The sequence below is a fragment of the Lonchura striata genome, chromosome 2, assembly GCF_050655825.1.
Source record: "Lonchura striata isolate lonStrDom1 chromosome 2, ASM5065582v1, whole genome shotgun sequence".
Lineage (NCBI taxonomy): Eukaryota > Metazoa > Chordata > Aves > Passeriformes > Estrildidae > Lonchura > Lonchura striata.
In genome coordinates this window covers 153,838,441-153,864,693 of record NC_140704.1, presented here as the reverse complement: position 1 = coordinate 153,864,693, position 26,253 = coordinate 153,838,441, and the positions used below count along the sequence as shown (strand labels likewise).

At 39.6% G+C, this 26,253-nt stretch overlaps 1 protein-coding gene across 9 annotated transcripts in view; it reads left to right on the top strand.

The window, feature by feature from the left end:
- Positions 1-26,253, top strand: part of TSNARE1 (t-SNARE domain containing 1) — a 460,205-nt gene that overhangs the window by 371,162 nt on the left and 62,790 nt on the right. For all 9 annotated transcript variants that reach the window (XR_014953137.1, XM_085572620.1, XM_085572617.1 and 6 more), the window contains one exon: positions 21,314-21,429. Coding sequence is in view for 8 of the 9 variants with exons in the window: in XM_085572620.1 (XP_085428746.1) it covers positions 21,314-21,409 (96 nt within the window). In the remaining variant the exon portion in view is untranslated. The remainder of the gene's footprint in view (positions 1-21,313; positions 21,430-26,253) is intronic.

Sequence of the window (26,253 nt, the reverse complement as noted above, 5' to 3'; positions counted from 1 at the left end):
AAGAGCTGTTGTCACCACTGCAGGGACATTTCCAGTCTGGATCTAGAACTAGAGGATTGCAGAGAACATTATTCCCCCATTCACAGGACAAATCCTTCAACTTCTAGTTGCTGCCCAAAATTTATCACTGAATCAGGATGAGGTTTTAGATAAAACTGTCAATTTTTTGATGTGAGATCAAGGCATCCTCACCAGTTAATGGATTGTTCTTTTGAGCACACTCAATTTTCTTTCTTATTTTCCTATTTACATGGTTTCTGCTGTGATTTTTTTTTTTCAGAACTTTCTCACTTTCAGGAGATGTGCCCTTTAGAGGCACCAATTACATACATAAGATGGTACTGATTGAGAATTGATTCTGTTTTTCATCTTGAATGTAATCAAATCATGATAACTCATCCCTAGGTGCCTACAGATTTACAGCCCAGTAAGTAATTCATCTATATCCCTCATAATCAGGTGCAACCAAGTCATTTTGCTGTGGCTACAATAGACTAATACAAGAAGTAGCAGCTGCTGGTTTTATGCATTAATAGTGACTCTTTGCAACCCTAATCATATTCCTCACAAACTGAAATTTGGCTTCCCAACATAGATTCTGGTTTTAATTTTTTAACCTTCTCTCATCATCAGGCAGGTGTTTAAGGAGTAACTTCATTTTCACTGTTTTATTTGACAATTATAACAAATCCCCATGTCTGTGTCTGCTCCTGGGCTTGAGTCAGTAGGACTGAATTTCCGAAATGTGAACTATTTTGCAATAGTGGTTCAGAAATCACCCTGACATTCTTAATTGTTAATAATTATTTAATAAAAAGCAGTGTCTTTGATGAAGAGTTCTTATTGCTGTCCTTTCCACCCCTCTCACCTTTTTGAGCCTTGTTAAAAAAGAAAATACTAAACATCAGAAGTGGTTGGTTTGACTTTCAGGGAAAGCTGAGGGCGTGAACATCTCAAAATGAGCTCTCAGCTCACTAAACTGCCAGGTAGAGATTAAATCCACTGCCCTCCTTTCCTCATGGGCTACCTCCACACCTTCCAAAGAAAGGGCTCAGCACCTGCCAAGGTGCAGAACTGTGAACCCCCAGAGCAGAAATGCCCATACACATATCACACACACCAGTGTTGGTTCTACTCTCAGACCTCAGACACGTCCTTTTATTTACATGAACCTCTGTCACCCACTGAGAAGCATTCTAAAATTCAGCAATGACTTACAGCTGTTGTATCTCAAATTATCTCAGCTGAGCTGCTGAGGAACAGCTGGAAACAAACAGGAAAAAAGGGGGAAAGTCCTCAAGTTGCAGCAAGGGAGTTGAGGTTGGATATTAGGAAAAACTTTTTCACTGAAAGAGTGGTCAAGAATTGGAACAGGATCCTTAGAGGAGTGGTGGAGTCACCTTCTCAGGAAGTATTAAAAAAAATTAGTCCATGTCTCGCTTCTTGACATGATTTGTTGGGTGTGGTGGTTTTGGGTCAAAGGTTGGACTTCATGATCTGGTTTTTCTCAGCCTTAATTTTCTATCAGTCTACAAAAGATCAAGCCAGTTTCTTAACGAGAAAAATCTGGTCAAGAAGAGCATCTTCATTGACTGTCCTGGTGCAGATGTGGTGTTGAACAGGCCATGAGCTCAGAAAACCTCTCCTTTGATGTGTTATTCTCTTGCAGTGCCACCCCAAAGTGTCACAAGAGATGAGGGCTCAAGTGAAAATGCTCTTGCCTATATTGTGGGGCTTTTCCTCTGAAATATTGGATTTTGGAGCTTGCCTACCCAGAACTTCTAAGCTCTTAAAAAAAAAAAATATATATATATATATATATATATATTTGAATCATCCACTGACTAGAGATGCAAATAATAAAATGAGGAGATCTAGGAAAAAGAGAAACCTTTAAAAACCACACAATTTCTCACTTCTCTCTCACCACCACACCCACACAGTCATTTATTGATTCATGGCAGTTACAAGTTGACAATCAACAGATCAACACCTGAGCCCAGCTAATGAGATTTACAGAACTAATTACAGAGAGATGGTAATTATTGCAGTTCCACTGCTTTGAACATCATAGGCTGATGTATCCAAAAAGGCTCCAGTTGCAGGGATTTTACAAAGTGTGTGAATTTGAGAAATTAAAATAATGCTACATACAAGATCCCCACCCACTTCCCTTTGTAAACTGCTGTTCCAACAGGAGGTTAAAAGGATGGACCTGTTTTTATATTTTCATTAACATACAGGTGCTAGGTACTGCTAAACTTGCGAGGTAAAATCACTTTTTTTTCTAAAGATGCTATTTCTACATAGGCACCCAAGGAGGAACACCTTGGCTTTTTCTGAAGTTTTTAAACCTAAAAGCTGTGAGGTGATCTGTCATTAACGGCAAAGTGCTCTGAGGGATTAAGCTATTAGTTCAGACAATTATCAAAACCCCAAAATATTCCAATATGATGTTTAGCTATGTGAAAAAACCAAACAAAAAAATAATGAATAAATTCCCCCCACAAATCTTTTGATATAATTTCTGCTCCATTGAACATGTGGAGCAAAAGAGACTTTTTTTTTTTTTCTTGTAAACATCCTCTGTGTCTTTCCAAGATGAAAAAAATAACACTACATCCACCTGCCTGCCACCTGGATTGTTTTCTGAGCCTTATTTAAAAAGAAAATAAATGAAAGTAGAGGAAAGGGAAGAGAGAAGAGAAGAGAAGAGAAGAGAAGAGAAGAGAAGAGAAGAGAAGAGAAGAGAAGAGAAGAGAAGAGAAGAGAAGAGAAGAGAAGAGAAGAGAAGAGAAGAGAAGAGAAGAGAAGAGAAGAGAAGAGAAGAGAAGAGAAGAGAAGAAGGTTTAGAGCTTAATGCCCATAGCATTACTGAAGCACAGCTCCAACATCCCTGGCTATTCCTCTCTCCCACCCCTTGGCACAAGTGACAGCACTTGGCAATATTGTCATGGCCTCAATGTTCCTTGCAGGATGAGAGATCAGATGTTAGTGAACAGTGGGAATGCAACAGCAGTCCCAAATTTACAGCTCCCCTGACATCCTTCCTGGCCATTCACCATCAGCTTTGCCCTGACATTGCTGGGGCAGACTCCCATGGTTCACATCACAGGTGCAGCTGAGCTCACCTGCTCACTTTGGCTTTTCCTCCTGCTTTTCACATGCTTTTAGTAACTGGAGGGCTCCTGAAGGAGGGTGGGCTGAGACTACAAAGCAGAAAATCTCTTATTCAAGAGCAAAACCTCCAAGGAAAAAACAGCTGCCTGTGAAGACAGCCTTTGCTTCCACTATGGTTCATTTCTTTTTTTTTTTTTTAAATGAATGAATTAAATGTGGAGATGTGAGCATAGGCTAAAGTTCCTGATCAGCTTAGTCTTTCACCTTACTGCTAAAAGACTGGAAGCAGTGTTTGTTCTTGATCTCATTAGTATTTTATCTGCTTGCTTCAGAGGCATGGCTGCTGTTTCCTGCTTTGTCATGTTTTTCTTGGTGGAGAAATTATCTGAGACCACATCCAAAAGGGACCTTTGCCTTATAAACAGAAAATAATAGAAAAAAGATAGAATTATTATTCCAGCATATCTTTGCCTGTAACAGGTTCATCCTCAAATAGAATCATAGACTTGAAGGAAATCCTGAATTGGGAAGGACACATCAGGATCACCCTCTCAAATATTGCCATAATGACCTACAGGGTTTGCAGACGGATCCACAGACTGCAGCTGTCATGGGGAACAGGACATTGCATTTCACAGTGTCCCAGAATCATTCCCTGAAACTCCAGGACTGAAATTCAACTTTTTCTCCAAAGAGCAGAATTAATAATTCCTAATTTGCTGTCAACTGTGGCCATTCTCACCCTAATTTTATCTTTATCTTGCATTTCTCCCTTTTATACTCCACTGTAAATAAATTGTAGGAACATGGTGTTTCTAGAAGCTGCATTATTTGCTGTTTAAGCAATTAAATTCTGCCTAACGAAAGAAGGAGGTGGCTCCTCTACAAGACATCCAGTATCCTGAGAGCACAAGTACTTTAGATGCTTCATTTCTCTCTCAGATGTGATTGAATTTGGCAAAGAAGTTTTGGAGCACTTGGGAGCAGGAAAAGGACTGACAAACAGAATACCTGCTTTCCTGCAAATTACAGACTACTGACAGAGCACATCAATCCTGCTTTAAAAGGATATGTGTAGAAGGACAAGAAAAGATTTAAAAACATGTAGCTTCAGACTGAATTTTTTTCTGTCAGCAATGATCCCACAGATAATCTGATAAGCATCAACTGTTTGCAAATTCACTTGTAGAGCAGCATTTTGGGCTATTTATTTAGGAACTCCCTGATTAGAGAAGTAATTTACACACACAATTTAATAAGGAGTTTTTGCTAAGATTTAGCAGGATTATAGACTAAAAAAAAAAAACAAAAACCCAACAACTCAACAGTGAGCTAAGCAAAGCAGTTCATTGACATTCCCAATCACTCCTCTTTTAAATGGCAGCCAGCTACTGCATGGTTTGAATCAGAGACACAGAATGGTTTGTGTCGGAAGAGACTTTAAAAATCATCCAGTTCCACCTCCTGCCATGGACAGGGACACCTTCCACTATCTGAGGTTGCTCCAAGCCCCATCCAGCCTGGCCTTGGACATTTCCAGGGATGGGACAGGCACAGCTGCTCTGGGCAACCTGTGCCAGGGCCTCAGCACCCTCACTGTAAAGAATTTATTCCTAAATATCCTAAATATCTCATCTTTCAGTTAATAAACATCCTCCCCTTGTCTGACCTACCTGTCCATTTCAAAATTCCCTCTGTCTTCTTTTAAAAAGCCCCCTTAATGTACTGGAATGAGGTTTCCCTAAAGCCTTCTCTGTCCCTAGCTAAATAATCCCAATTTTCTCAACCTGTCTTCACAGCAGAGGTGCTCCAGTTTTCAGAGAATCTTTGTGGCCTCTTCTGGGCTTACTCCAAGAAGTCCAAACCTTTCCTGTGTCCAGAGCCCAGAGCTGGACACTGTTCCAGGTGGGATCTCCAGGTGGGGCAGAATCACCTCCCTTGATGTGCCGGGTCAAGTGCAAAACAAAAAAAATACAAAAAATTTAGATGGTTTTTCCTATTGTTCAGGCTAGGCTGGATTTCAACAAGGATTTTTCCTAGCTTCCAACAGACTGCTTATTTGCATCCTGACAGAGAAGCATGCTGTAAACCCAGGAATTTCCCAAGGAAATAAGGTAAAGGAAAAAAACAGGTCTTGGCTATAATACAAGGCAAAATGCTGGAGAATGTCACTGAATTGAATTGGAGAACTTGTGAAGATAAATTAAATAAAATGCTGGAGAATTTCTAAATAATAAATAGGTAAATTAAATAAAATGCTGGAGAATTTCTGAATTGGACCCCCAGAAGGTAAAAAACCTCCTGTATGCTGCTCTCTTGTACCTACAGCAGTGCCAGACCCATTTTGGAGGGAAGTCACAATTAATAGTTTCTTCTGCCCAGCTTTGGTTAATGGGTGCTTCTGCCTCATCAGACTTTTCTGACAGCAAGAAAATATCTCCAAAATGGGAATTTGTGCTCTGCTGAGCAGTGCACATGATCATTTTTTTGTCCAATATTTTGCTAAAAAGGAGGGAGCCAAATTCATCAGCCATGGTGTCAAATTTTCCTTTAGAAATTTGATTCTGTGTACTCCATCCATCTTGAACTGGTTTCTGGCAGTTACACAATAAATTCATCATATTTCTGATGGAAAATTTTCTCTGTCCAGCTGTCAAAGTAGTGTTGCCACTTCTGGTATGATTTTTTAGCACACTGTCATGAATAACCTAAAATTGTACTTTACTTTTAAATATATATGTATATTTTCCCCTTTGGGGAATAATTATGTAGTCTAATAGAACTTGGTGCTAAAGCTTTTTCTTTCCTCAAGTTAAAATTGCGTTTTTATTTTTTTTTTTCTTCAGAGGCATAATGTATTCCTATTACCCCTCATGGAACACTCTAAACTATTTTCAGCTTACACTTTAATTTCTAGCTTTCCCCACCACTACTTCCCCACAACAATTTCATCACCTTTTTTTTCCTTTTCTTTTCTTTTTTTTTTTTTTTTGCTTCAAGTTATTAACAAATAAAGACCTGGCTCCATCAGTTCCTTGACATTTTTGCAGACATTCTGACAACAGATTGAATAAATTATATTATCCAGTGTTAGCCAGAGTAATGGCCTATTATGAATGGAGAAAAGCAACACCAGGTGAAGGCTGGCATTTCTGCTCCTGCAGCACATGCATTGGGTGTTTTATTAAATCCTGTGCTGCTGCAAGAACCAAACAATTCCTGAGTCAATGCCTGGAGGTGGTGGAACCTGCCCATCCCTCTGACCTTTTGCTGTGCTGCTTCCATGGGAAGGAAACATTTCTCCATCCCCCTCAACACCTCATGCAGCACATTTTGGGTCTCAACATGAAATGGAAGCACAAAAATCTCTCCAAAGGAATCCAGATTTCCCCTTCCCCAGGCCTACAGCAATCACCAAGTTTTTCAAGTGTCACCACACCATCAGCTGTCAACCAGTGTCATCCAATAAAGTCATCCATGATTAATTATTCATAAATGACAGCAGCATATTGAAACAAGCTGATAGCTGCTGACAGTGGAAATCTAATTAACCTGAATTACTATCTTGATTGTGGCCCAATTAATGTCAGCTATGCCATGTCAGAAGTGAAGGCTTGGCTAATATAATTGTTTGATTAATTGGTTGCAGAGATTAGTTGATGTGGGACTGCCTTTACACTACTTTTCTTATTTTCCCCCCTCCCCCTGTGAACATTGAATTTGAGGGAAAAGCATAAAGAGCTTGTTTACAGCTTTTTGCTTGAAGTGGATAAATGAAGTTCTATCTTAAATCCAGTTTGAAAGCTCACAGAAGGTGTAGGGGAGCTTTTAAACTTCTGCAGTCTATTGTGGCCCTTTGTTTCAGTGAATTTCTCTGTGCCCCATTGCTGAGACCCAAAGGGATTATGAGGAATTTCTTTGATTCATTCAAACTGGGATATGATGTAGTTATGAATTCATGATTTCTCTGGCTGTTAAAGCACATCCAGTGAACAGCAGGAAGGGTGGTAATGGTGAGGGGTGGATTTATTTGTCTTTAGAAATAGAAACTTGAGTCAGAGGTGGCTGGGGGTTTGTTGCTCATGGTGTAATATCTGCCTGGTGCCCTGAGATTAGTTTATCTTCTGAGACCTCTTGTGCAAAGACTGTCCTTCATGACAAATAAAAGAGCATTAAGAAATGCATTGTGACTAATTTTAGGAATGACTCATGAAGGAAAAGGGTCTGTTGGTGGCTTCTCCAGTTGAAGCACATTACAGTAGCTTAATTACCACCATCTTTGCCATATCCATTTCCATTCCTCCATCTCTCCTCTGGTCAGCTTTCAACTGCCATAATGCATTTAAAAGTAACACTTCCATTCATAATGGTTGTAACTCAATGATCCTTGAGGCGTTTTTCAGCCTAAATAGTTCTATGATGATATGGTTGTATAAAGGATGAGATGGAAGTGCAAAAAACTGACTGTGGTCTAAGTGTTGCACTGAACCACTTATTATTAGTAAGTTGGAGTTTGTGAACTAGAGCAAGAGAAAACTTCCCTTGATCTTCACCAGAAACTTTAAAATATTCTTAAGAAATACAGACAGGCTAAGACTGATTACCAAATAAGAGGATTATAATGAGAAAAGGATCTCTAATGACTTAAAGGAGCTAGCATTAAAAAGTTAAACTTGGTAAATTAATATGTTAAGTACAGAGGCTTTGACAAGCAGTGAGGGGAGAATATACACATATCCATACGGATATCTATATGGGTTTTTCCCCACGTGGAGCTCAACTATTCAAGCTCTTGTCATAGATGCCAGGAGAAAAGGGATGGAGAGTGAAAAGCTTTGATCAACTGCATGTAAAAAAAGCTGGGACACTTCACAAGTTCAGAGGTTCCCTTCACTTCTCCAGACTCTTCAAAAATATCTGGTCGCTTCAATGTCAACCTCAAAAAAATTCTGTAAGCGGGACCTCCCTGGAGATGTCTGGTTTTGAGTTGTTCTCCAAATAGTACCAGGGCATAATCTCCCATGGAGGTTTCAGTTTAGGTGGAAGTGCTCAGAACTACTTTAGAAACTTTCTCAGAGCTTTAAACCACTCCTTTAGTCCAGTTTTCAGGACTTTGAGAGAGTTTGTCGATAAGTCTGGAAGGATTTTCAGATCAGCCTTATCCTAAAAAATGATTAATGTCCTCATCTTCTCAGCAGTGTAGGAGAGCCACTCACCATGTTGTAAGAAAATTACATCATAAAAAACTGAACTACATAAATCCCTTTTTAACTTAAATTAGTTGGCAGCTTATTAATTTGTTGTCTGCACCTCTAAGAATATTTTCTTTAGATGGTGTGTAACTTATATTTTTTTTCTTGAGTAAAAGGTAGTTATGGTTGAGTGACACATGACCTTTTGGCTGCATGTCCTGGGTTCTACCAGTCTGGAGAATCCCATCTCTCTGCTGTTCTGTTAATTGGTGCAGGTCGCTTGTTCCTTCCACAGCATAAATGGATGGAATAAATGAGCTTTGTAATGTGAATCTGGCTCCAAACTGGCGCCATGACAGAAACCAAAAGCACAATGTTGGATTTAATACATTTCATTGCTTTCTGCCCCGTTTCCATGCTTGCAATGACATAAAACCCAAACATGAAGACTGTTTTCACTTCCACCCTTACAGACCCGTGATTTGATTTAATTCTTTCTTTTCCAGCCTGTCCTCTCGTTGCTGTGAGGGATTGATATGCTCTGTAGGACAGACTGTTGGCACTGTGCTTTGTGACATTCCCAGAGCTCTATTATGTTGTCTATCACAGTCGAGTTATTCCTACACTCTTCACGTAAGGAGCCCTTTGTGCTGGCAGAGCTGACAAGTCTCTGCCTAGACACGGGAGCTGTGATTCTGACCAGCAAGGTCAGGCTCCAAGGCCATTTGTGAAGCAATGCTAATATTCCATTGTTTGTTACAATCATCTCTTTCATTCAGAATCCATTGCAATTTGCAATTATGCCGTGATTTTGACATAGAGGCAGGGAACTCAGCTTTGATGGCAGTGAATAATTCAGGATGATCTGAATGCTGTTTCATTACCAGGGACTGAGGAACAGTGGAAAGTTTTTACCTCTGGTCATTCTCAGCTTTCATATTCATTGTACCCCTTAGCTCAGATCAGACCAAGCTCCACTTTAGGATGTATTTAAAGATGCTGCCAAGAGCTTCAAATGGTTGTTTGAGAGATGAAGGAAAGGACAAAAACTTACTCCTCTCTAATATGAGCTCCAGTGTCATATCCATAACTCTGTTGTGTGACTACATAATTAAAGGGAAATGCTTTCATCCCAGAAGATTTAAAGGTTTTAAGTTAGAAATGGCTCAAACGGTTTACAAAATAAAACAAAACAACCTAAAACAAAACCAAAGAACCCATCCCTATAAAAACCAGATATTTTTTAAAAATGGTCTTTGTGTGTTGATCTTGGCAAGTTGCTCCATCATCACAGGGGTTACTATTTTTGCTCTATTTATTTAATGAAGTCACATCCCTGATGTTATAACATGGAAAATGTGGAATTAAGAAGTTAAATGATTAATAAATGGCCACAATACAATTTAATGAGAAAAGGATGGATAGGGCTATATCTGCCTGCACAGTTCCCCTCATTGCTTGCTATTTTCAGATTTATTTTTGGTATTTATATTGAAATGCTCTTCTTACAAGTCCTGAACTCTGCTCTTTTACTTTCTCTGATCCCCATCTGTTAACCTGAACAGCAAACCTCAGGAGATTACTGTCTCACACAAGATTGTATAATACTTGGTGCTTTCCCCTGCAGTCAGAAGTTCAGTATCAACTCAGTCCACCTCCTACCATTTGTGTATTTAATCCACCAGGAAAATGAAAATAAAAAAACAGTAGAGAGTCAAAATACTCTTTAAACCTTGAAGAAATTTTGATACCTTGACCAAAAAATACTTTGATCAAGTATTTTGACAGCCTAACTGGTTCTCCATGGCTTCTAGAGAAAATCAAGCTGCCTCAAATTTAATTCTGTGCCACCCAATAAAATGATATAGAGGCTCTATTTCTGCTTAGTTTTACTGGTGCTACACTAGATGTGACTTTTATCCACTTATTTTTTTGTGACAGGCATATAAGTAAGTAGTAAAATTGAAATATCCTTTTGTCATTTTGCAATTATTTAAGATTCTCGGCTTTTATGTCTCAGCTCTACTTTGAACAGGTGAAGACTCACACTTGTAAAAGTATACATGGGTTTAAGAAGCAGTAAAATAGAATTTCAAGTCTGCATTAGGCAAGGTGTGAGATTTTCATTCCTTGAGTTCCTAGCAGATCACTTGTCACTTTTCAAAAGGAAGGTTTTCATGCCTGGTCTCCATGTAATTTTCTCACTCTTCCTTAGCCCTCTGCTCCCAGGTATCCTGCAGGGTGCAAAGGATCAGCAGGGACATGGAGGAAGCTTATAAATATTTTTTGCACTCTTTGGATTTTAGTACCAGGAAAAAAAAATTACTGTATTTAGAGTTCTATTTAAAATTCTGTGTTCTATGATGTTACAAAATAATGCAGGGTAGCTTGTGCCTGTCAACTACTGTTTGACATGCTAATGATGGGAGTATTTTAGTAGTAGTAAACGTAGTAGTGATGTTAGTGATAGCAATGAGCAAAGTTTGTAGGAAGTAATGTTCTATATTAAATCAATGGACACAGTAAAAAAAAAAAAATCCCAATTGTATCAATAAATTTAATGGAAACACAGATACTAGACACTGCCTATTATGTGACTCTTTGCTCTGGAGGTCCATCAGCTCCTACCACTGACATTCTGAGGCATTAATGGCATGGTACTTACGGAACCCCTTCCAAAATTGGGTTTTACTTGTAATCCTTAGGGCTGGGAGGACCTTCTTGTGTATCAGTTACTGTAATGTACTGACTTCCACTGAGGTACACAGATACCTTCTGGTGGTGGGGTCAGACCAGCTTGGATCTTCAGGTTGTTGTTTGGTGCCTGAAGACTTGTACTAATTCATTTTTATTACTGGTGAGATTTGAAGGCAAGTTTAGATTCAAGTGCCTTGAAGACAAAAAACATTTATTTCAGTCCCAGCATGAACAAAATTGTTGTACAAGAAGAGAGAATGGCCTCAAATTGCATCAGAGGAAGTTTAGGTTGGATATTAGGAAAAAATTCTGCACTAAAAGGGTTGTCAAGCCCTGGAAAAGGCTGCCCAGAGAAGTGTTGGAGTCACCATCCCTGGCAGGATTTAAAATGGGACATGGCTTAGTGGTGGCCTTGGCAGCGCTGGTTGGACTTCATAGCCTTAAAGGTCTTTCTCAGCCCAAATTATTCTGGTTTTTTTTACTACTCCCTGCAAGTAACTTTGTTTTCTTTATTTGACATTGTTGAGGGTGTTCAAAAAATCCTTCATGGCTGATGTAGCACTCTTCTGTAAAGCATCTTATCTTTATTAGCATTTTCATCTATATTCTTTTTTGCACCTATACACAGGGTAGTGAAGAGAAATTCTTAAATTATTTGGATCAGAGTCTCATCAGAGTTAAGCCAGACTAAATGCTTTTTTTTTGGGTCTGGTCCTTTTAAATTCTGCAAAGTTTGACCTAGTTTTTGGCGAAAGGAGCCAGTCCTGGGAGGGTTCAAGTGTTTTTGGGAGCAAAGATTGAGCTGGTTCAAGAATTAGGACTTTCTGCCTTGAAAGAGAAACTGATGATGTACAGACCAGATAAGTGAGGTTGATCGAAATCTGGATGAACTGATGGGCTCAAAATGCTGAGGCTGGCAGCACAATGAGCCAAAGTCTGTCATTTGCAATCCTTCCAAGTAGTCCCATTCATAAAATAATATAACCTAACTAATCAACACAGCTCAGCAGGAATGTTTTCTTCGAGCACTGCACAGCTTTAATGTGGTCAAATCATTCTCTCTCTGCTCTGCTCCCTTGCAGTGTTTCTGGGTTTGAATTGTTGGGGGAGTTAAGTTCTCTCTGAATTTGCCTGTGTGGGGCTTTTAAGCATCTCAGGGTGGTTTCTACGAAAGTGTAAGCATTTGTTTTGCTACATTGGGTGAAGTCTGATTTGGGAAATGCAGTCTCTGGTGTTTCAGGTGCACACACCAGTCATTACCTGATTTAAATTGCTAGCTGAGTCTGCTGTGTAGAACTCAAACAGCTGCCAGAGGTAGGTGGCTTCATTCCAGAGCTGGTAAAAAGATAATCCTCTTTATAGTGAATTTTTAAATCACGTTGGAGTTTTGCTGCCTTGAAAGGCATGCTAGAAATGTAAGCCATTATCATGTGTTATTACAAATGATGTCTCAGCCATTAGAAAAACAAGTGTATTAGGGGAATATTAAGATTGCTAATTCAAGCATTCAGAAGGTAGAAAATGCAGCAATTAAATCTGTGTGTACAGGCTCAACATCAGCCCCTATCAGCTTTTAGGCAAGCCAACACAGAAAGCACTGTGCTGCCATCCTCATCCTGATAGATGTGGCAGATGGTGAAAATTATCTCAAATTTTGAACTAGTCAAGAGTATACATGAGCAACGGTTTGAGAGAAGTAATATCTTTCCTAAAATGAGACAAATTTCCCAGAAACACTAAAATGAGGACCCTCATCAAAGGGACAATCCCCTTCTCCCTATTCTTCCTTACGCAGGAAAAGGGAAAATGGCTTCAAGTTGCACCAGGGGAGGTTCAGGTTGGATATCAGGGAAAATTTATTCACTGAAAGTGTGGTTAAGCACTGGAACAGGCTGTCTAGGGACAGGGTGGACTCAACATCCCTGTAAGTGCTAAAAAAAGAAGCAGATGAAGCACTTCTTCATATGGCTTAGTAGGCAAGGTGGTGATCAGCCGAATTTTGGACATGTTGGTCATGGAGGTCTTTTCCAACTTCAATGATTCTGTGATTTTTCCCCAAAGAAGGAAGGGACTAGAGAAAATATTTCCATTATATTTTTCAGGATGGAATGCTTGGAACTTTTTAAAAGAGTTTTCTCCTTTGATTTGGCTGGCATATTTTCATTTAAAAGAAATAGTTTGGGGTAGATTCCAAGCATGGAAAATCCAATCCTGGATGGTTGTCCCTGGCTAAATAAGTGGCAGAAAATACAGTCTTGCAGTAGGCTATGCTGAGGAATCATACCTGTAGATGGCACTTAGCTTCACCTGGATTATATAATGGAAACATGTGGAATCATGGAATAATTTGGGCTGAAAAGGACCTTAAATATCATCCAATTCATCCCCTCAGCCACAGGCACACTTTCCATTAGACCAAGTTGCTGAGGGCCTCATCCAATGTGTCCTTGAACACTTGCAGAGATGTATGCAAAGAAAATTAATTAACGAGGAGGGGATCATGAAGAGACTTACAGGCTTTAGGAAAACTGCACAGAATTAGTGGAAAGCAGCAAATACATAGATACATCATAAAGGAAAACATGGAATCAGTCCAAATGACATGCAAGTGAAGGCCCAAAAACAATATGTCAAAGCCAAATGATCTATTTCCTTGCTGCTGTGGGCTGGCCTTTCCTTGTTGCTCTCGTATCTTCTGGGTTTTATTCATATATAACTTGTCTACTTTGCTCTCATTTAAAAACACTGTAAGTGCTTAATAATATTCCTGGCCTTTTCTAGCCTGCCTGCAGAAGCAGTGATATTTGATAGCAAATTCATTGTAGCTCTATAAGGAAGCCATACCATGAAGGTCACCAAATTTGGTCAGTGCATTTTAATTTGTACACACGTTAAAGGTCACGTTCCTCCCTTCCACTGCAATAACACAGAGTGTTTACTCTCTTATCAGAGCTGATTGTGTATGGCTTAGCTAAGGGATCTTATCAATGCAAATGAAATATGAAAATATTATTATTATTAAATAGTAATAATAATAATAATAATAATAGTACTGTTGCAAGTGTAAGGAGATTTTTTCCCCCTCTGTATGTTTACATAGTTCTTGGAGGTAACCACACATCTACAATGTCTGACTTTCTGCTGTGTTGCTCCAATATTTTCTTTTCCTCTCCCATGAGAACTCCCCAGCCTTCAGCAGAGCTTCTGCTATTGTCCACTGGAATGACAGCAGTTTTGGATTTATAATATCATCTCTGTATAAACACGTCCAAACGTAATTAAGAACCTGGGCTCTCAATCCAGCAGACCTCAAATTAGCTTTCAAAATGCATATTAAGAGCATAGACAAATGCTTTCATGAAATTCCAAATGACCTCTGAGGTCAGGGTGAACAAAATTGTATGAACCTCTTTAATGTCACAAAACTCTCTACAGAGATTTGCATATAAAATGAACCATTTTATATCAAACAGATTTGTTAATCTTACAATAAAGGAAGCAGCACTTGAAAATTAATCAGGGTGGGTTTTCACTGCCCAGTAGAGGCCCTTAAAAGAGCCTGACCTGATAACTGGAGGCTGTTATTGTGTGGTTGCTAAATGTAATAATTTTTGTTTTTTGTCTGCTGAATGGGTTTGCAGGAAATAAATTTCCAGAGCCAATTAGTCTGCAATGGTTTCTTTGCTCGAGTCATGGAATTGTACTTTCATAAGTTCTTGCACTCCTTGCTCTGTTCAAAAATTCTTCATGAATTGTTCTTTATTTTAAAGTTGTGTTTGAAATATGGGTAAGCATTTCTGTAAGTAAAATGGATTATCTTACCGAGTGTGTTGGCATTGAGTACAAGGGTAGATTTTTGCTTGCTTATCATAATAGAAACTGGTCCTTTTTCACTAGGAGACATTATTTCCCATACAACCACACTGAAAAGCTCAGGGTATTTCCAGACCTCCTCCTAGTCCTCACTCCTAAGCTTTGGAAGCATTGGAAGAAGCTGCCCAGGGAAGTGATGGAATGACTGTTCCGGGAAGTGTTTAAAAACCTGTGGATATGAAACTCGAGGACAGGGTTTAATGGTGAACTTGGTGGTGCTTGCTGGGTTGGAGGTCGGACTTGGTGATCCAAATTTTCTATAAAATTTTTTATTATTTAACATTGCAGGAGGGAGAGACAGAGTCAGGTGATCTTGGGTTAATTCTTTAGGGAAAAGCTCTTTGGTTACTGTCTTCATCCCAGTGCCAGGGCTGAGACCTGGGAGTGATGGAACAAAGATGGAATACTGGAGAGATTAATTTAATTAATTTCTAATGAAAGCAACCTGCCCAATTTTGTCCTGCAGAAGACCTAGAAAACACCCCAGCCATGGAGTTGTAGGGTGGGACTCTGCTCTGAAGTGGTGTCATAGGCTCTGATGTTCCCGGAATAGAGCAGCTGCTCTAGTACAGATCCCTGCCTGAACTAAAATTCCTGTTTCTAGGGATTTTCACCTCCTTTGTGGAGGCAGTTGAGAAATCTCAACTCCTGCCATAGAGTCCATAATGAAATCAATCCACAAAGGGTGGAGAAGCTCAATGCTGCTTTTCTATGGGTGAATCAATGCTTTTTTGCTTGTTTGTTTTTCTCCATTCCGTATAAATACAGGAAAAACAGTTTCCTTTAGCCTCTTCTATTATTTATCCCTGGCCTCAGCTAGTTTTTGAATGCTTAGCAAGAAAACATTTTTTTTCCTTCTTCTAAATGTGTTTGCTTGGGAATTTCCAAGATGAAACTTACTTTTCTGGGCCTAGGGCCATAATGGGCTTTAATGGATTTTAATTACTTAACTATCTGTTGTGACTTAATTAAAATATTTTTCAACAATTCACCCCCAAGAAATAAATATCTTCTAGGCTGTAAAATATGACTTGCAGCTTAATTTTCTGAAACAATGAGGGAAAGGTTTCTTCCAGGCTCAGTCACATCCAGTTTGCATGTCAATATAAAGTGTTTCTCAGCTGTGTCCCTAAATAGCCTTGCTCATTCCTTCCCTGCTTTTCACTCCTATTTCACATGTGTGTTTAAAGAGCCTCTGTCAGGATTAAAATATATCTTTACTTATTTTGCTAAAAAACCCTGAGAGCCCAGAAAAAATAACTGTAAAAAGACATTACATCTTGCTACAGGATTAGAATTTTTTTGGTCCCATGTTGCATTCTTTTCATCTTAGGAAAATGTGTACAATGAAAATAGATTAGCTCCAATTTAATCAACAAATTCTAGGTGTTGTGGGAAATGGACTTACAACAGGTTGGGACAGAGCTATAAAACCAGAGCAGTGCAGCAGCATAGCATTCAAGGTTTAGAATAAGCTAAGATAATTAAAATGAAATCAGATAGTGGGCTTATAATTATTTCTCATACATTTTCCAGCAGAAGATAATCTTGTAGCTTTGAACTTTTCCCAAATTCAGCCTGAAATTGTTTGTTGCATTGATTTCTCTATCTCTGTTTAAATACTAATTTTAACAGATAGTTAAAGGGACTCAGTGCTTTCCAAGGTGGAGTTCCAGGATATGTTTCCCTGGGAGAAATACGTTTTTGGGGAGGTATTGTTATATTCCAGCAGCTCCTGTATGTGGACAGAGTTTTGCAATTTAACAGCAAGAAATGGAGAAAGCAGCCATAGATTTTTGTGACCTCCAGGAGTGTTTGGCAAAGCCTCCATGTCTCTTGGAAAAAACAAACAAACAAACAAACCCCCAAAGAACAAAACAAAACAAAACAAACAAACAACCAAAAAAAAAAACAATCAAACAAACAAAACAAAAATAAAACCACAACAAAACAGTTATTCCCTCAGGTTTTCTGGATACTTTGTGAAGTTGAGGTGAGGACCATCCAAATTAATTTGTACCAAAAATGCCCTTCAGCAGTTGATCCATCTGTTGTGCCAATGACCTTGGGTATGTCTTGTCTGCAAACATCTAACTCCAAGGGCAGGTGGAAGATTCTGGGCAAAATGGCCTTAAAATTGCTCCTGTGAGCAATCATGGCTGTCCTTGCAGGAATTGGGGGGAGGTCATGTTGCATCAGAGCTTCCAGGAAAGTCAAGGAAGATAGGGAATAGGAATAATGCAGAGTGTGAGAGAAGGAGGGGAGAAAGAACTGGGGAAAGATGAGTGAAATCCACTGCGTTTTAGTTGTGTGCGTGGGAAATGCTGCAAAAATGAAAAGCTCCCTGAAGAATTACGCTGTAACATAAATGATTCATTTTATAGATGGTTTGGCTTCTTGTGGGTTGTTTTGATTTTTTTTTTTTTTTATTTATTTTTCCTCAACTTTTCTGTGGCTGTGGTTTTGTTATTCTGAGACTACCAAAATTAGGGCAGCAACCTTGTAGTGTGTGTCTCGGGCTGTAAGGAGCTTGTCCTGGTGAGAAACCCTGTTACAGCTTTGGAAACAGTTTTCCATTTCCATGTAAGTGTAGATTAACTTTGATGCAAGGGGTGGCATCATGAATCACATTTTCTTTTTATTCTTTTTTTTTTTATTCCTTGGGAAAACTAGAACTCTCTTGAGATCAGCTGTACTTTCACCCAAGGAATGTGTCTCTACTTCCTCCATTTAAAATGGATATAACCCAATCATTGCATTAATTATATGATCCTGCTGTCATGGAAACCTCTTGAAAAAAATCAGGATCTTTACATTAAGTGAGAGCTTTGAATTGCCTCATGAGAACCTGACTTTAGATAGATGTCCTAAGAAAACCTGAGTAGATAAGTAAAATTTCTAAACACGTATGATGAATGCAGCATAATAATTATTCCCTTACTGAATGTAAGAAGGAAGAAATCCTACTTTAGAGAGAGGCAAAGATTGTTTCCTGTATATGCACACATGGAAAACATAACCTGGAATTTCTTTGCTGCTCAGTGCTTACATTTCTGAGGTTGCTGTGCTTCCAGTGTGCAATGTTACCTCAGAGTTCTTGTAAAAACTCTTTGAAAAACTCATTAAAAGGGATGTTTTTATTTTTGTCTCTCAGTGTCCTTCAAGAATGGCAGTGGGGCACTAAGACGCCATTTGGCAATTAGACTCTGCTAACTTAAATTAGGGATAACAGCAGAGTTGGTTAGAGGCAATATTATTATTTATGTTGTTTATTAGTGCACATTTATGCAATATTTAAGTGAGGGTGCCCATACCAGAACCAGAGTCTGCAGATCCTGTCTGGGGAAGAGAATCTGTTCAACACATTCTGTGCTTGCATCTTTCTCCTCTGATAAAGGCAGGAGAGGACCCTGGAGCTCACAGAAATCCAGGCTGGTCCTCTCCACAGGACAGGTTTGGTGAACTCCACAGGGTATCACAAAATTATAGAATGTTAGGGTTGGAAAAGACCTCCAAGGTCATCAAGTCCAATCTTCGTGTCAAGTCTCATTGAAGGGATTCTTTCAAGGCCCTTCCTGAAGCAGGGTGTGCACTTGTGCAGTGAGGGGGCATGCTGCTTTTGCTCATATATCAGTATTTTTCTAACTAAGTGACAAACCCCTGGGGTGCTGGTGTCCTGCCACTCTTCCTCAGGATTGTGTAGGAAAGGTGGTGTGTCCAGGAAGGGATCAGAAGCTGCTTCTGCTGCTCCACCAGCATGTACAGATTTATTTTTTGGAGACTAAAGCAACCCAAAGGATTCAACATTTTCCTTACTGAAATGTAAAATAAGAAAAAAAAAACCCCAAAAACCCACAAACAAACAAAAACCAAAAACAAACCAAAAACAAACAAACAAACAAACAAAATAAACCAAAACTAAAAACCAAAAAAAAACCAAAACTAGGAACAGACAGGAGAATCCTACCATGGTTTTTATGGCTTTGAAGGACAGTTATACTAAATATGCTAGGAGGTATTTTAAAGAGTGGGAAACATTACCCTGACTTGCCAGCCAGGACAAGATCATAAAATGTGAACCAAATCCCAGGATTCAGACTGGGCTGCAGCTCTCCTGTCCTCTGATCAGCCTCAGTCTGTTTATGGTTTAATTGGTTAAAAGCAAGGAAAAAAGGAAGGGAGACGAGACTGTGCAAATCCAAAATAAGAGGGATTTGGACTTTGTAATGCTGGAAAAGGGGAAAAGAAGAGAATCTCTCTGCAAAGGGAATGATGGAAAAGCCATGTGAAGTGATAACTGTGCACTCTTTGAGGCTCTTAATGGACTATTTGAGAATTGTGCTTGAAGCTAAATGACCCATTAGCATCCTCTGCTGACCAAACACAGGCTCTGACTTCAGAAGTGGACAAGGACACCCTAGTGCCTTTGAAAGTCTGCAGTTTGAAGCAGAGGTTTTCTGATTTGAATAGGAATTAATGAAGGTTAAAATTAAAGGGGAAACAGTCGCAAGTCTGTTGTCTCATGGGCTGAGCTTTCAGGATGCATTGCATTTTCTTCTGAAGGAATTAAAGTGTTAGGTGAGGATCTGCTATGAAGAAACATCCTTTTGTGTGTAAAAATAAAATAGTTAAAGAAAATATGAGTATCACAGAATGTTTTACGTTAGAAGAGACCTTAAAAATCATCTCATTCCAACCCCTGCCCTGGTCAGGGACACCTTCCACTATCCCAGGTTGCTCCATGCTCCATCCAGCCCAGCCTTGGACACTTCCAGGGATGGAGCAGCCAAAGCTTCTCTGGGCAGCCTAGCCTGCGCCAGGGCCTCACCTCTTTCACAATAATTTCTGTGGGCCTTTGCCCACTCATATTCTCCCCAACACTCACAGTAAACTGGTGAAAAAGCATGAAAAAATCTGTGCTCCAAAGTAGGGGTTTTGGGAAGTGGAATTGTGTCCCCTCCCACACTCCCTCCTAGCATGCCTGACAAAAAGATCCCTCTTCACAAATGGACACAGAATGATATATTTTAAACTGTTTTTTTCCCCTCATCCAAATCAAAGAAAACCTATCTGTCTGAGTGATTGAAAAGCTGATGGAGAGCCACAATGATTCACTGATTATCTGCAACGGAGGCAGGGCAGTACAGCATTTTAAGGTGCAAAAAATAGTAGTCTGCAAATCCACACTTCTGTAAAACCACAGTTTGATTGGTGGTTGATTCTGAAAGAGAGGACAGGTCATGCATCACTGTTCCCTGCTAGAAGTGCTTCTCCAGCTTGTTGGGCACTGAGAGGGAGTGAAGGATGGGATTTGGAGCACCAATGGAAGAGATGACTCTCCTGTCCTTTGCAGTGTAAGAGACCAAAACATCCCCAGAACAGAACAGAACAAAACAGAACAGAGCAGAACAGAACAGAACAGAACAGAACAGAACAGAACAGAGCAGAACAGCTGGAGAGCAATGGCTCTGTGGGAAATGCAGAGCAGAGTGATGCAAAGCAGAGAAGGATCCAAGGCAGCCTGGGAGACCTGATTGCAGCAGTTAGGGAAAGGAGGGAAAAGTGGATAACAGCAGTAATGTTATCATCATCTCTCGTGTGAAAATGTTGCTTCAGTTGTATGGAAGGTAAAGGACGTTGGAATAAAGCAACTGGTTTGTCACATGGAGGTGGTGTTATCAACTCTGGTGGCTGGAGGATTGGTTGATCTGGTCTCGAGGAAAATGTCCAAGTTAAGGATTTATGAAGTTACTTTTGTGTGTGTTTTGGATAACAGAACTCTTTACACTGAGGGATCATGGAAACACCCTTCTTCCAATCCATCTAAAAAGGAGGAAGGAGAATTGAATTATATGCAAAGATTTTAAATAGGACTGAACAACATCACATCCACAGAGGTTACTAGGAAGACTGATGGGTTGAAGTAGAAACAGGCATCAAAATCAAAACTCTGTAGAATATATTTTACCATATCTGACAGTGAATGAGGTCAAGTTGGTTAACATTGGAAGCACAATTGCCTGCCCTGTGAGCAGCCCATGTCAGTGCTTGTCTCAATTTTGTTGCACAGTGGAGTGGAGAGGGGACTTCTTTCTCTTACAGGGGGCAGTTTTCTCCTGGCAGCCAGATGCAGTCCAACATCCCCAGAACAAAACCAAACTGACTGTCCTTGCCCAAGTTCAGCCCTCCAAGCAGAGCCTGGAAATTTAGTGTGACACAGTGATTTAAGCATGAAAAAAGTATTGTAGAAAAAGGGGACTGTATCCAGGAGGAGAAATCTGGATTATCCAGAAGGATAAGTCAGTCCAAAAATCTAAAGAAATTCTCTATGTTGCTTCAGCTTGTTCCAAACCATTCTTTCAATGGGAAAAATAACATTTCTTAGTGGATTTAATCTCCATGAATTAATTTCCTTGTCTTTCTCCCCTCAGCTACGAGCCAGGAAGATGAAGTGCTGCCTTCTCTCCATCGCTTTGGCCGTTCTGCTGCTCATTGTCATAATCATCGCGGTCTCCATCAAGCGCTGACCTGGTTGAGCTCTGCACAGGTAAAACCCTTTGGCCAAGTCTTTTATCACACTCTGTAAGGTGCCTGAAAGACAGTTTAGGAAGCTGATCATGGTAAGGAAAAAAATATCTTCACCTGCAGGGTCAGGTCTGGCATACTAAAATATTTTCTTTTAAAGGGTATTAGAGATATTCTTAATGGATCCTTAAAATTAAGCCAAGGTGATATTCCAACAAAACAACATATGACCTTTTCTCTGCTGTTTGTGTCATGTTTGATTTTATAAGAATCTCATAGCAATGCTAACTAATGGATCTGAATTATTAGGATTAGGAGTTAGAGATGCAGAAGCAGTTTTTATAAAGACTCCAGGCTGGAGCAGGGTCACGGGCAATCCAACAGCCCTGATGTGTTCCCAAATGTTTTTATCTTCTGAGATGTTCCAGAGACCCTCCTGAGGAGCAGGAAGACAAAGAACTGGAGGTTTCAGTAGGGGTGAAAAATAAAAATGGATTTTTGGTGAACTTTGCTCTGGATCTACACTTAGAAGGAATATTGGTCTCTAGTAGGAGGATTGGGCTGTAGCCTTAGGAATATAGGTGAGATATCAAAGCAACTTCATCCTATTAGTGAAGTTTCACCTATACCATGTTTACTTTATAAAACCAAATGTGCTTTAAATGTAAAGTATAAGACACAAAAAAATTCTTTTCCTTTCTTTTCCCTCATTGCCCTGGGAGGATGACTTATCAATTATTTGTGATATTCTCTTTCTAATGCAAAGCATGTCTGGGTTTCTCCTTCTTTAAAAGGTTGCCAGGCCATTGTTCAAGGAGAGGATATCAGATTTACAGATTTTCTACCCCCCAAAGGGGGGCTGTGTGTCTGCTGCAAAGGCAGGGGTCCCATCGGGTAAAACCCAAAAGCAGCAATGGGACTTTTCCTGTAGACAGCAACTCTCCTGTGAAACTATCCTTGGGAAAGCCAAAGGATTGAGAGATTTTGTTTACAACAAGAGTTCAGTTGAAAATGCTCTCCTTCCACATGAGGATGAGGCTTCTGAATGCCTTCTTTCCACTGGGAACTAAAAGGAGTTGGTCCAAAACCATCATAGAAAGATGATTGTTCACACTTCTTAAACTTTGGCACTTCTGCCATGACACTATGCTTGTCAAAATTTGGGTATAAAATGGAATTGTATAAATAAAAAAAAAAGAAAAAAAAAAAGAAAAAAATGGTTGAAGGATGTCAAGAACCATCTCATGGTTTGGATGAGGATGACCACAAGCCCTACATCATGGCTAGGAGAAATAGGTAGAAATACTCAGCTACACTTGAATCTTTACTTAGTTGTTTGGCCAGCCCTGAAGCAAGGATGATATTGGTGAAATGGACCTTTAATTGACTGAATATTGATGTTCTTGCAGCATATCTATCTATCTATCTTTCTATCTATCTATCTATCTATCTATCTATCATCTATCTATCTATCTATCTATACATCTGTCCGTGTGTCTATAATTTCTGTATAATTTTATCCCGTTTTTAAAGAAGAGATGCTGCTTATGGGTGCAAACAGGGATCTGTGTAATTTAAATCTAGAGCAACTACAATAATTTTAATTGCATCACTCTGCTTTTACTCTGCATTAGTTTGGAAATGTGTTCCATCAGGATAATCTGTAATATAACACAACTTCTTTTAGTATAGTTAAATATTCCTATCTACTGGAAATTACAAATCTTATCATCAGTTGACTATGTCTAGGCACATTCTAATCAAAATCCCTTTAGTGGAAAAAGTCAGAGAACAAAATAATCTTACAATAAAACTCCATTGGAAAACTAAAATTAATCTCCTGCTATGAGATCCATGTCTTGAGGGAAGTGAACCTAGAGATACTAATGAAAGCCTCAGGAAAAGTATCATGCTCTACTTTTCATCATCAGTTGTGAAACTAATTATTGAGCTTCTAAAACAAGAGTTACTCTGCAGCAGTAGAACTGGAGGCAGGATCTGCATTGAGTTATCCTGGAACAATGATGATTTCTAACCTTTATAAAGGTTCCTAGTCTGGCTTAGCCCTAGTGGTGTGCAGCAGATTTCATATTTATGCTTTGAGGACTTCTACACCAGGTTGTTTTCAGGGTTTCTGTGTCCATAGTGATAGATAAAATTCTATTCTGAATTTTAATGCAAACAGATTTTTAAAAAATCCATGGTTTTTAAGATATCAGTGTGTATAAAGATTACCTTAAGAAACAGGTACATATGAAGCTCTTTTACACTCTTTAGGGAGATAAGGGACAGCTGGGGTTTCATGTGTAACAGCTCTGCATGACTTCAGACAAAATAAAGTGAAGAAAGCAAGTTAGGGAACTAATTACTAAATACTCTGGTAGGCACAGGACATATCACTAAATAAAATCCAAAGTTTGGTAAAGAATGGCAAGAACTTCCACTTAACATCTCCTCAAAATGTTTGTTCCATGCTGGATCAGTAAGGAACCAGAAGAAAAAGCCCCAACCACTCTGTTCCAGTGGTTTAAATCCCATTTGCAGGATATTAAAGTTAAGCTTCTTTAACTTTCATGGCTGGTGATAAGAAATATGAAGGTCACTAAAATTCAGTGAATTAAAGAAATCATGCCATTAATATCTATCATTAGTATTTACTGTTTTTATCATTAGCATAGAAAGTATTCTTACATTTTTGGGTTGTTTTTTTTTTAAATTGTTTGATGTTTCTGCTTTTGCAATAATGATACTGAATCAACAGTTCTTTTCTAAAGAAGAATTTTTTCCCCACACCACGAATTAGACATGGCTGGGACAGACAAGCCCATTCCTTCCATAGGGGAGATCACTTGATGAATCTTGCAAAGTCAAAATCAGTTTTCCCTGTGAGTTTTCCAGGCAGTTGTGCCATCATTGGCTGCTGGCTCAGACAGGGAGCAGCTGCTCAGGAGAGCTCCCAGCCCTGACTTTGCCTGCCATAAGTGTGTCACTGCTCCCTTGGGGCAGTTTTGTCTGGCAGAGAGAGAGGAAAGTGTCTACAGCCAATGCAGAGAAACTCCTGAGGACGTGTGTCTGTACATTTGTTTGCTGACACCTTAGGAAAATAGCCCAGGAGCTTTTGGGTCACATTGTGCACATCTCGGAGCAGCACTGCAGCTGCTCTTTTTTGCTCTTCCATCAACATCAGTGACCATTCAAAAGCACAGGATTGCAGGAGCAGTCTGAAGGAAGCTTTTTTGGATAGTGTCAATATTTCAGCTAGACAGACCTTCTGTGCCCTTCTTTTGACTCATTTGCATGAGTGCACACTTATCCAAAGTGACAATCAAGACTGTTGGAATCCTAAGTTTTAAGCCTTCTTTATCGAAAAATGGAGGTGACAAACTTTGAGAAAGATGCTGCATGTGTGTGACAGCTGGAAAATATGGTTTTCAATAACAACTTCATCCTCTCAAGCCCATTAGCAAAAGAAATAGAGAATCAATGATGACTTGACTGAGCCCTGTTCTTGGAAGCAGCAGAAGGTGCCTTCACCCTTACCAAGACACATTTCTGTCAAATAAAGGTTACTGGAATGAGCACACACACTTTGCCCTGTAGATTCCCTAAATCCTGTGGGGTGTGACTCAACAGATTCTCCCAGCATTCAGCAGCTTGAAGCTCAAAGCCTTCCTGACACAGGAGACAAGTTAAATCTTTAATGGTCATTGATTCATTCCTTTTTAGATAATTTTACCATTTGGACTTTGAACCATCCTAAACTTGTAAAATACTAACTATCCTGAGCGAGGAGTTGCACTCTGATCACAGTCTCCATGTAATCTTGAATGTACAGACATAAAATCCTTAGAATCATAGAATGGTCTGAGTTTAGATGGAACCTTAAAGATCATCCAGTTCCAACCCCCTGCCATGGGCAGGACACCTTCCCCTATCCCAGGTTGCTCCAAGCCCCATCCAACCTGGCCTTGGACTCTTTCAGGAATGGGGCAGCCACAGCTTCTCTGGGCAACCTGTGCCAGGGCCTCAGCATCCTCAGAGTAAAGATTTTCTTTCTAATATCTCATTTAACATCTTGCACAGTGTCTCCTTTATTGGGCTGTAGTCCATGTAAAATTAATAATCAGGCTCCAAGTGTGTGCTTTCCAAATATGCAACTGTCTTGGTTTGAATTTAAATTGAATTATCATAGAAAATTAGAAAATACTGGTTTCGTTTGGATTATTTTTCCCCTCCCTCACAGTTACAGCTTTCCTTGCACTGTTCATTTATGGGTTTCTAATGTGGTTAAGTGTTTTAAGTAACCTGATCAATGAGGATGAGGTTCAGACAGCTGATTTTACACAGCCCATCCTCGGCGTTTGTTTTTCTTTCAGACCTTGTGCTCTTTGAGTTGGCTGGATTATTTTAGTGCCTTGTGCACTACACTGTCCCTGTATGCTGCTCCTCTTGCCACCAACAAATGCAGCCACAGCATCACAACCCTGCGTGTGGGGTCCTGTGGGTCGGGGTGGCAGGGAGGGGAGGATTGGCAGGTGGCTCTGTGCACTTGGCATTTGCAGGTCTCTTGTTCCTTCCAAGCAGGAGACAAGTCTGGGCACCCTCTCCTGACACACACAGCAGAAATTCTGACATTTGCCCAGCGCCTCTCTCCCTGGCTATGTCAGGCTGCTAAAGCACAGCAGTTCCTACTCAGTGTTGAACAGAGAAATAATTTAACCTAAGGAACTTTGAAAATAAAGGCATAGCAAAGAGAGTTTTATTTATTTTTTTTTTATGGTATTGCTTTTGCTTTTAAAATTGTTATCACAGGGCTTTTCTTGGTGTCTCTGTTTTCACCACACAT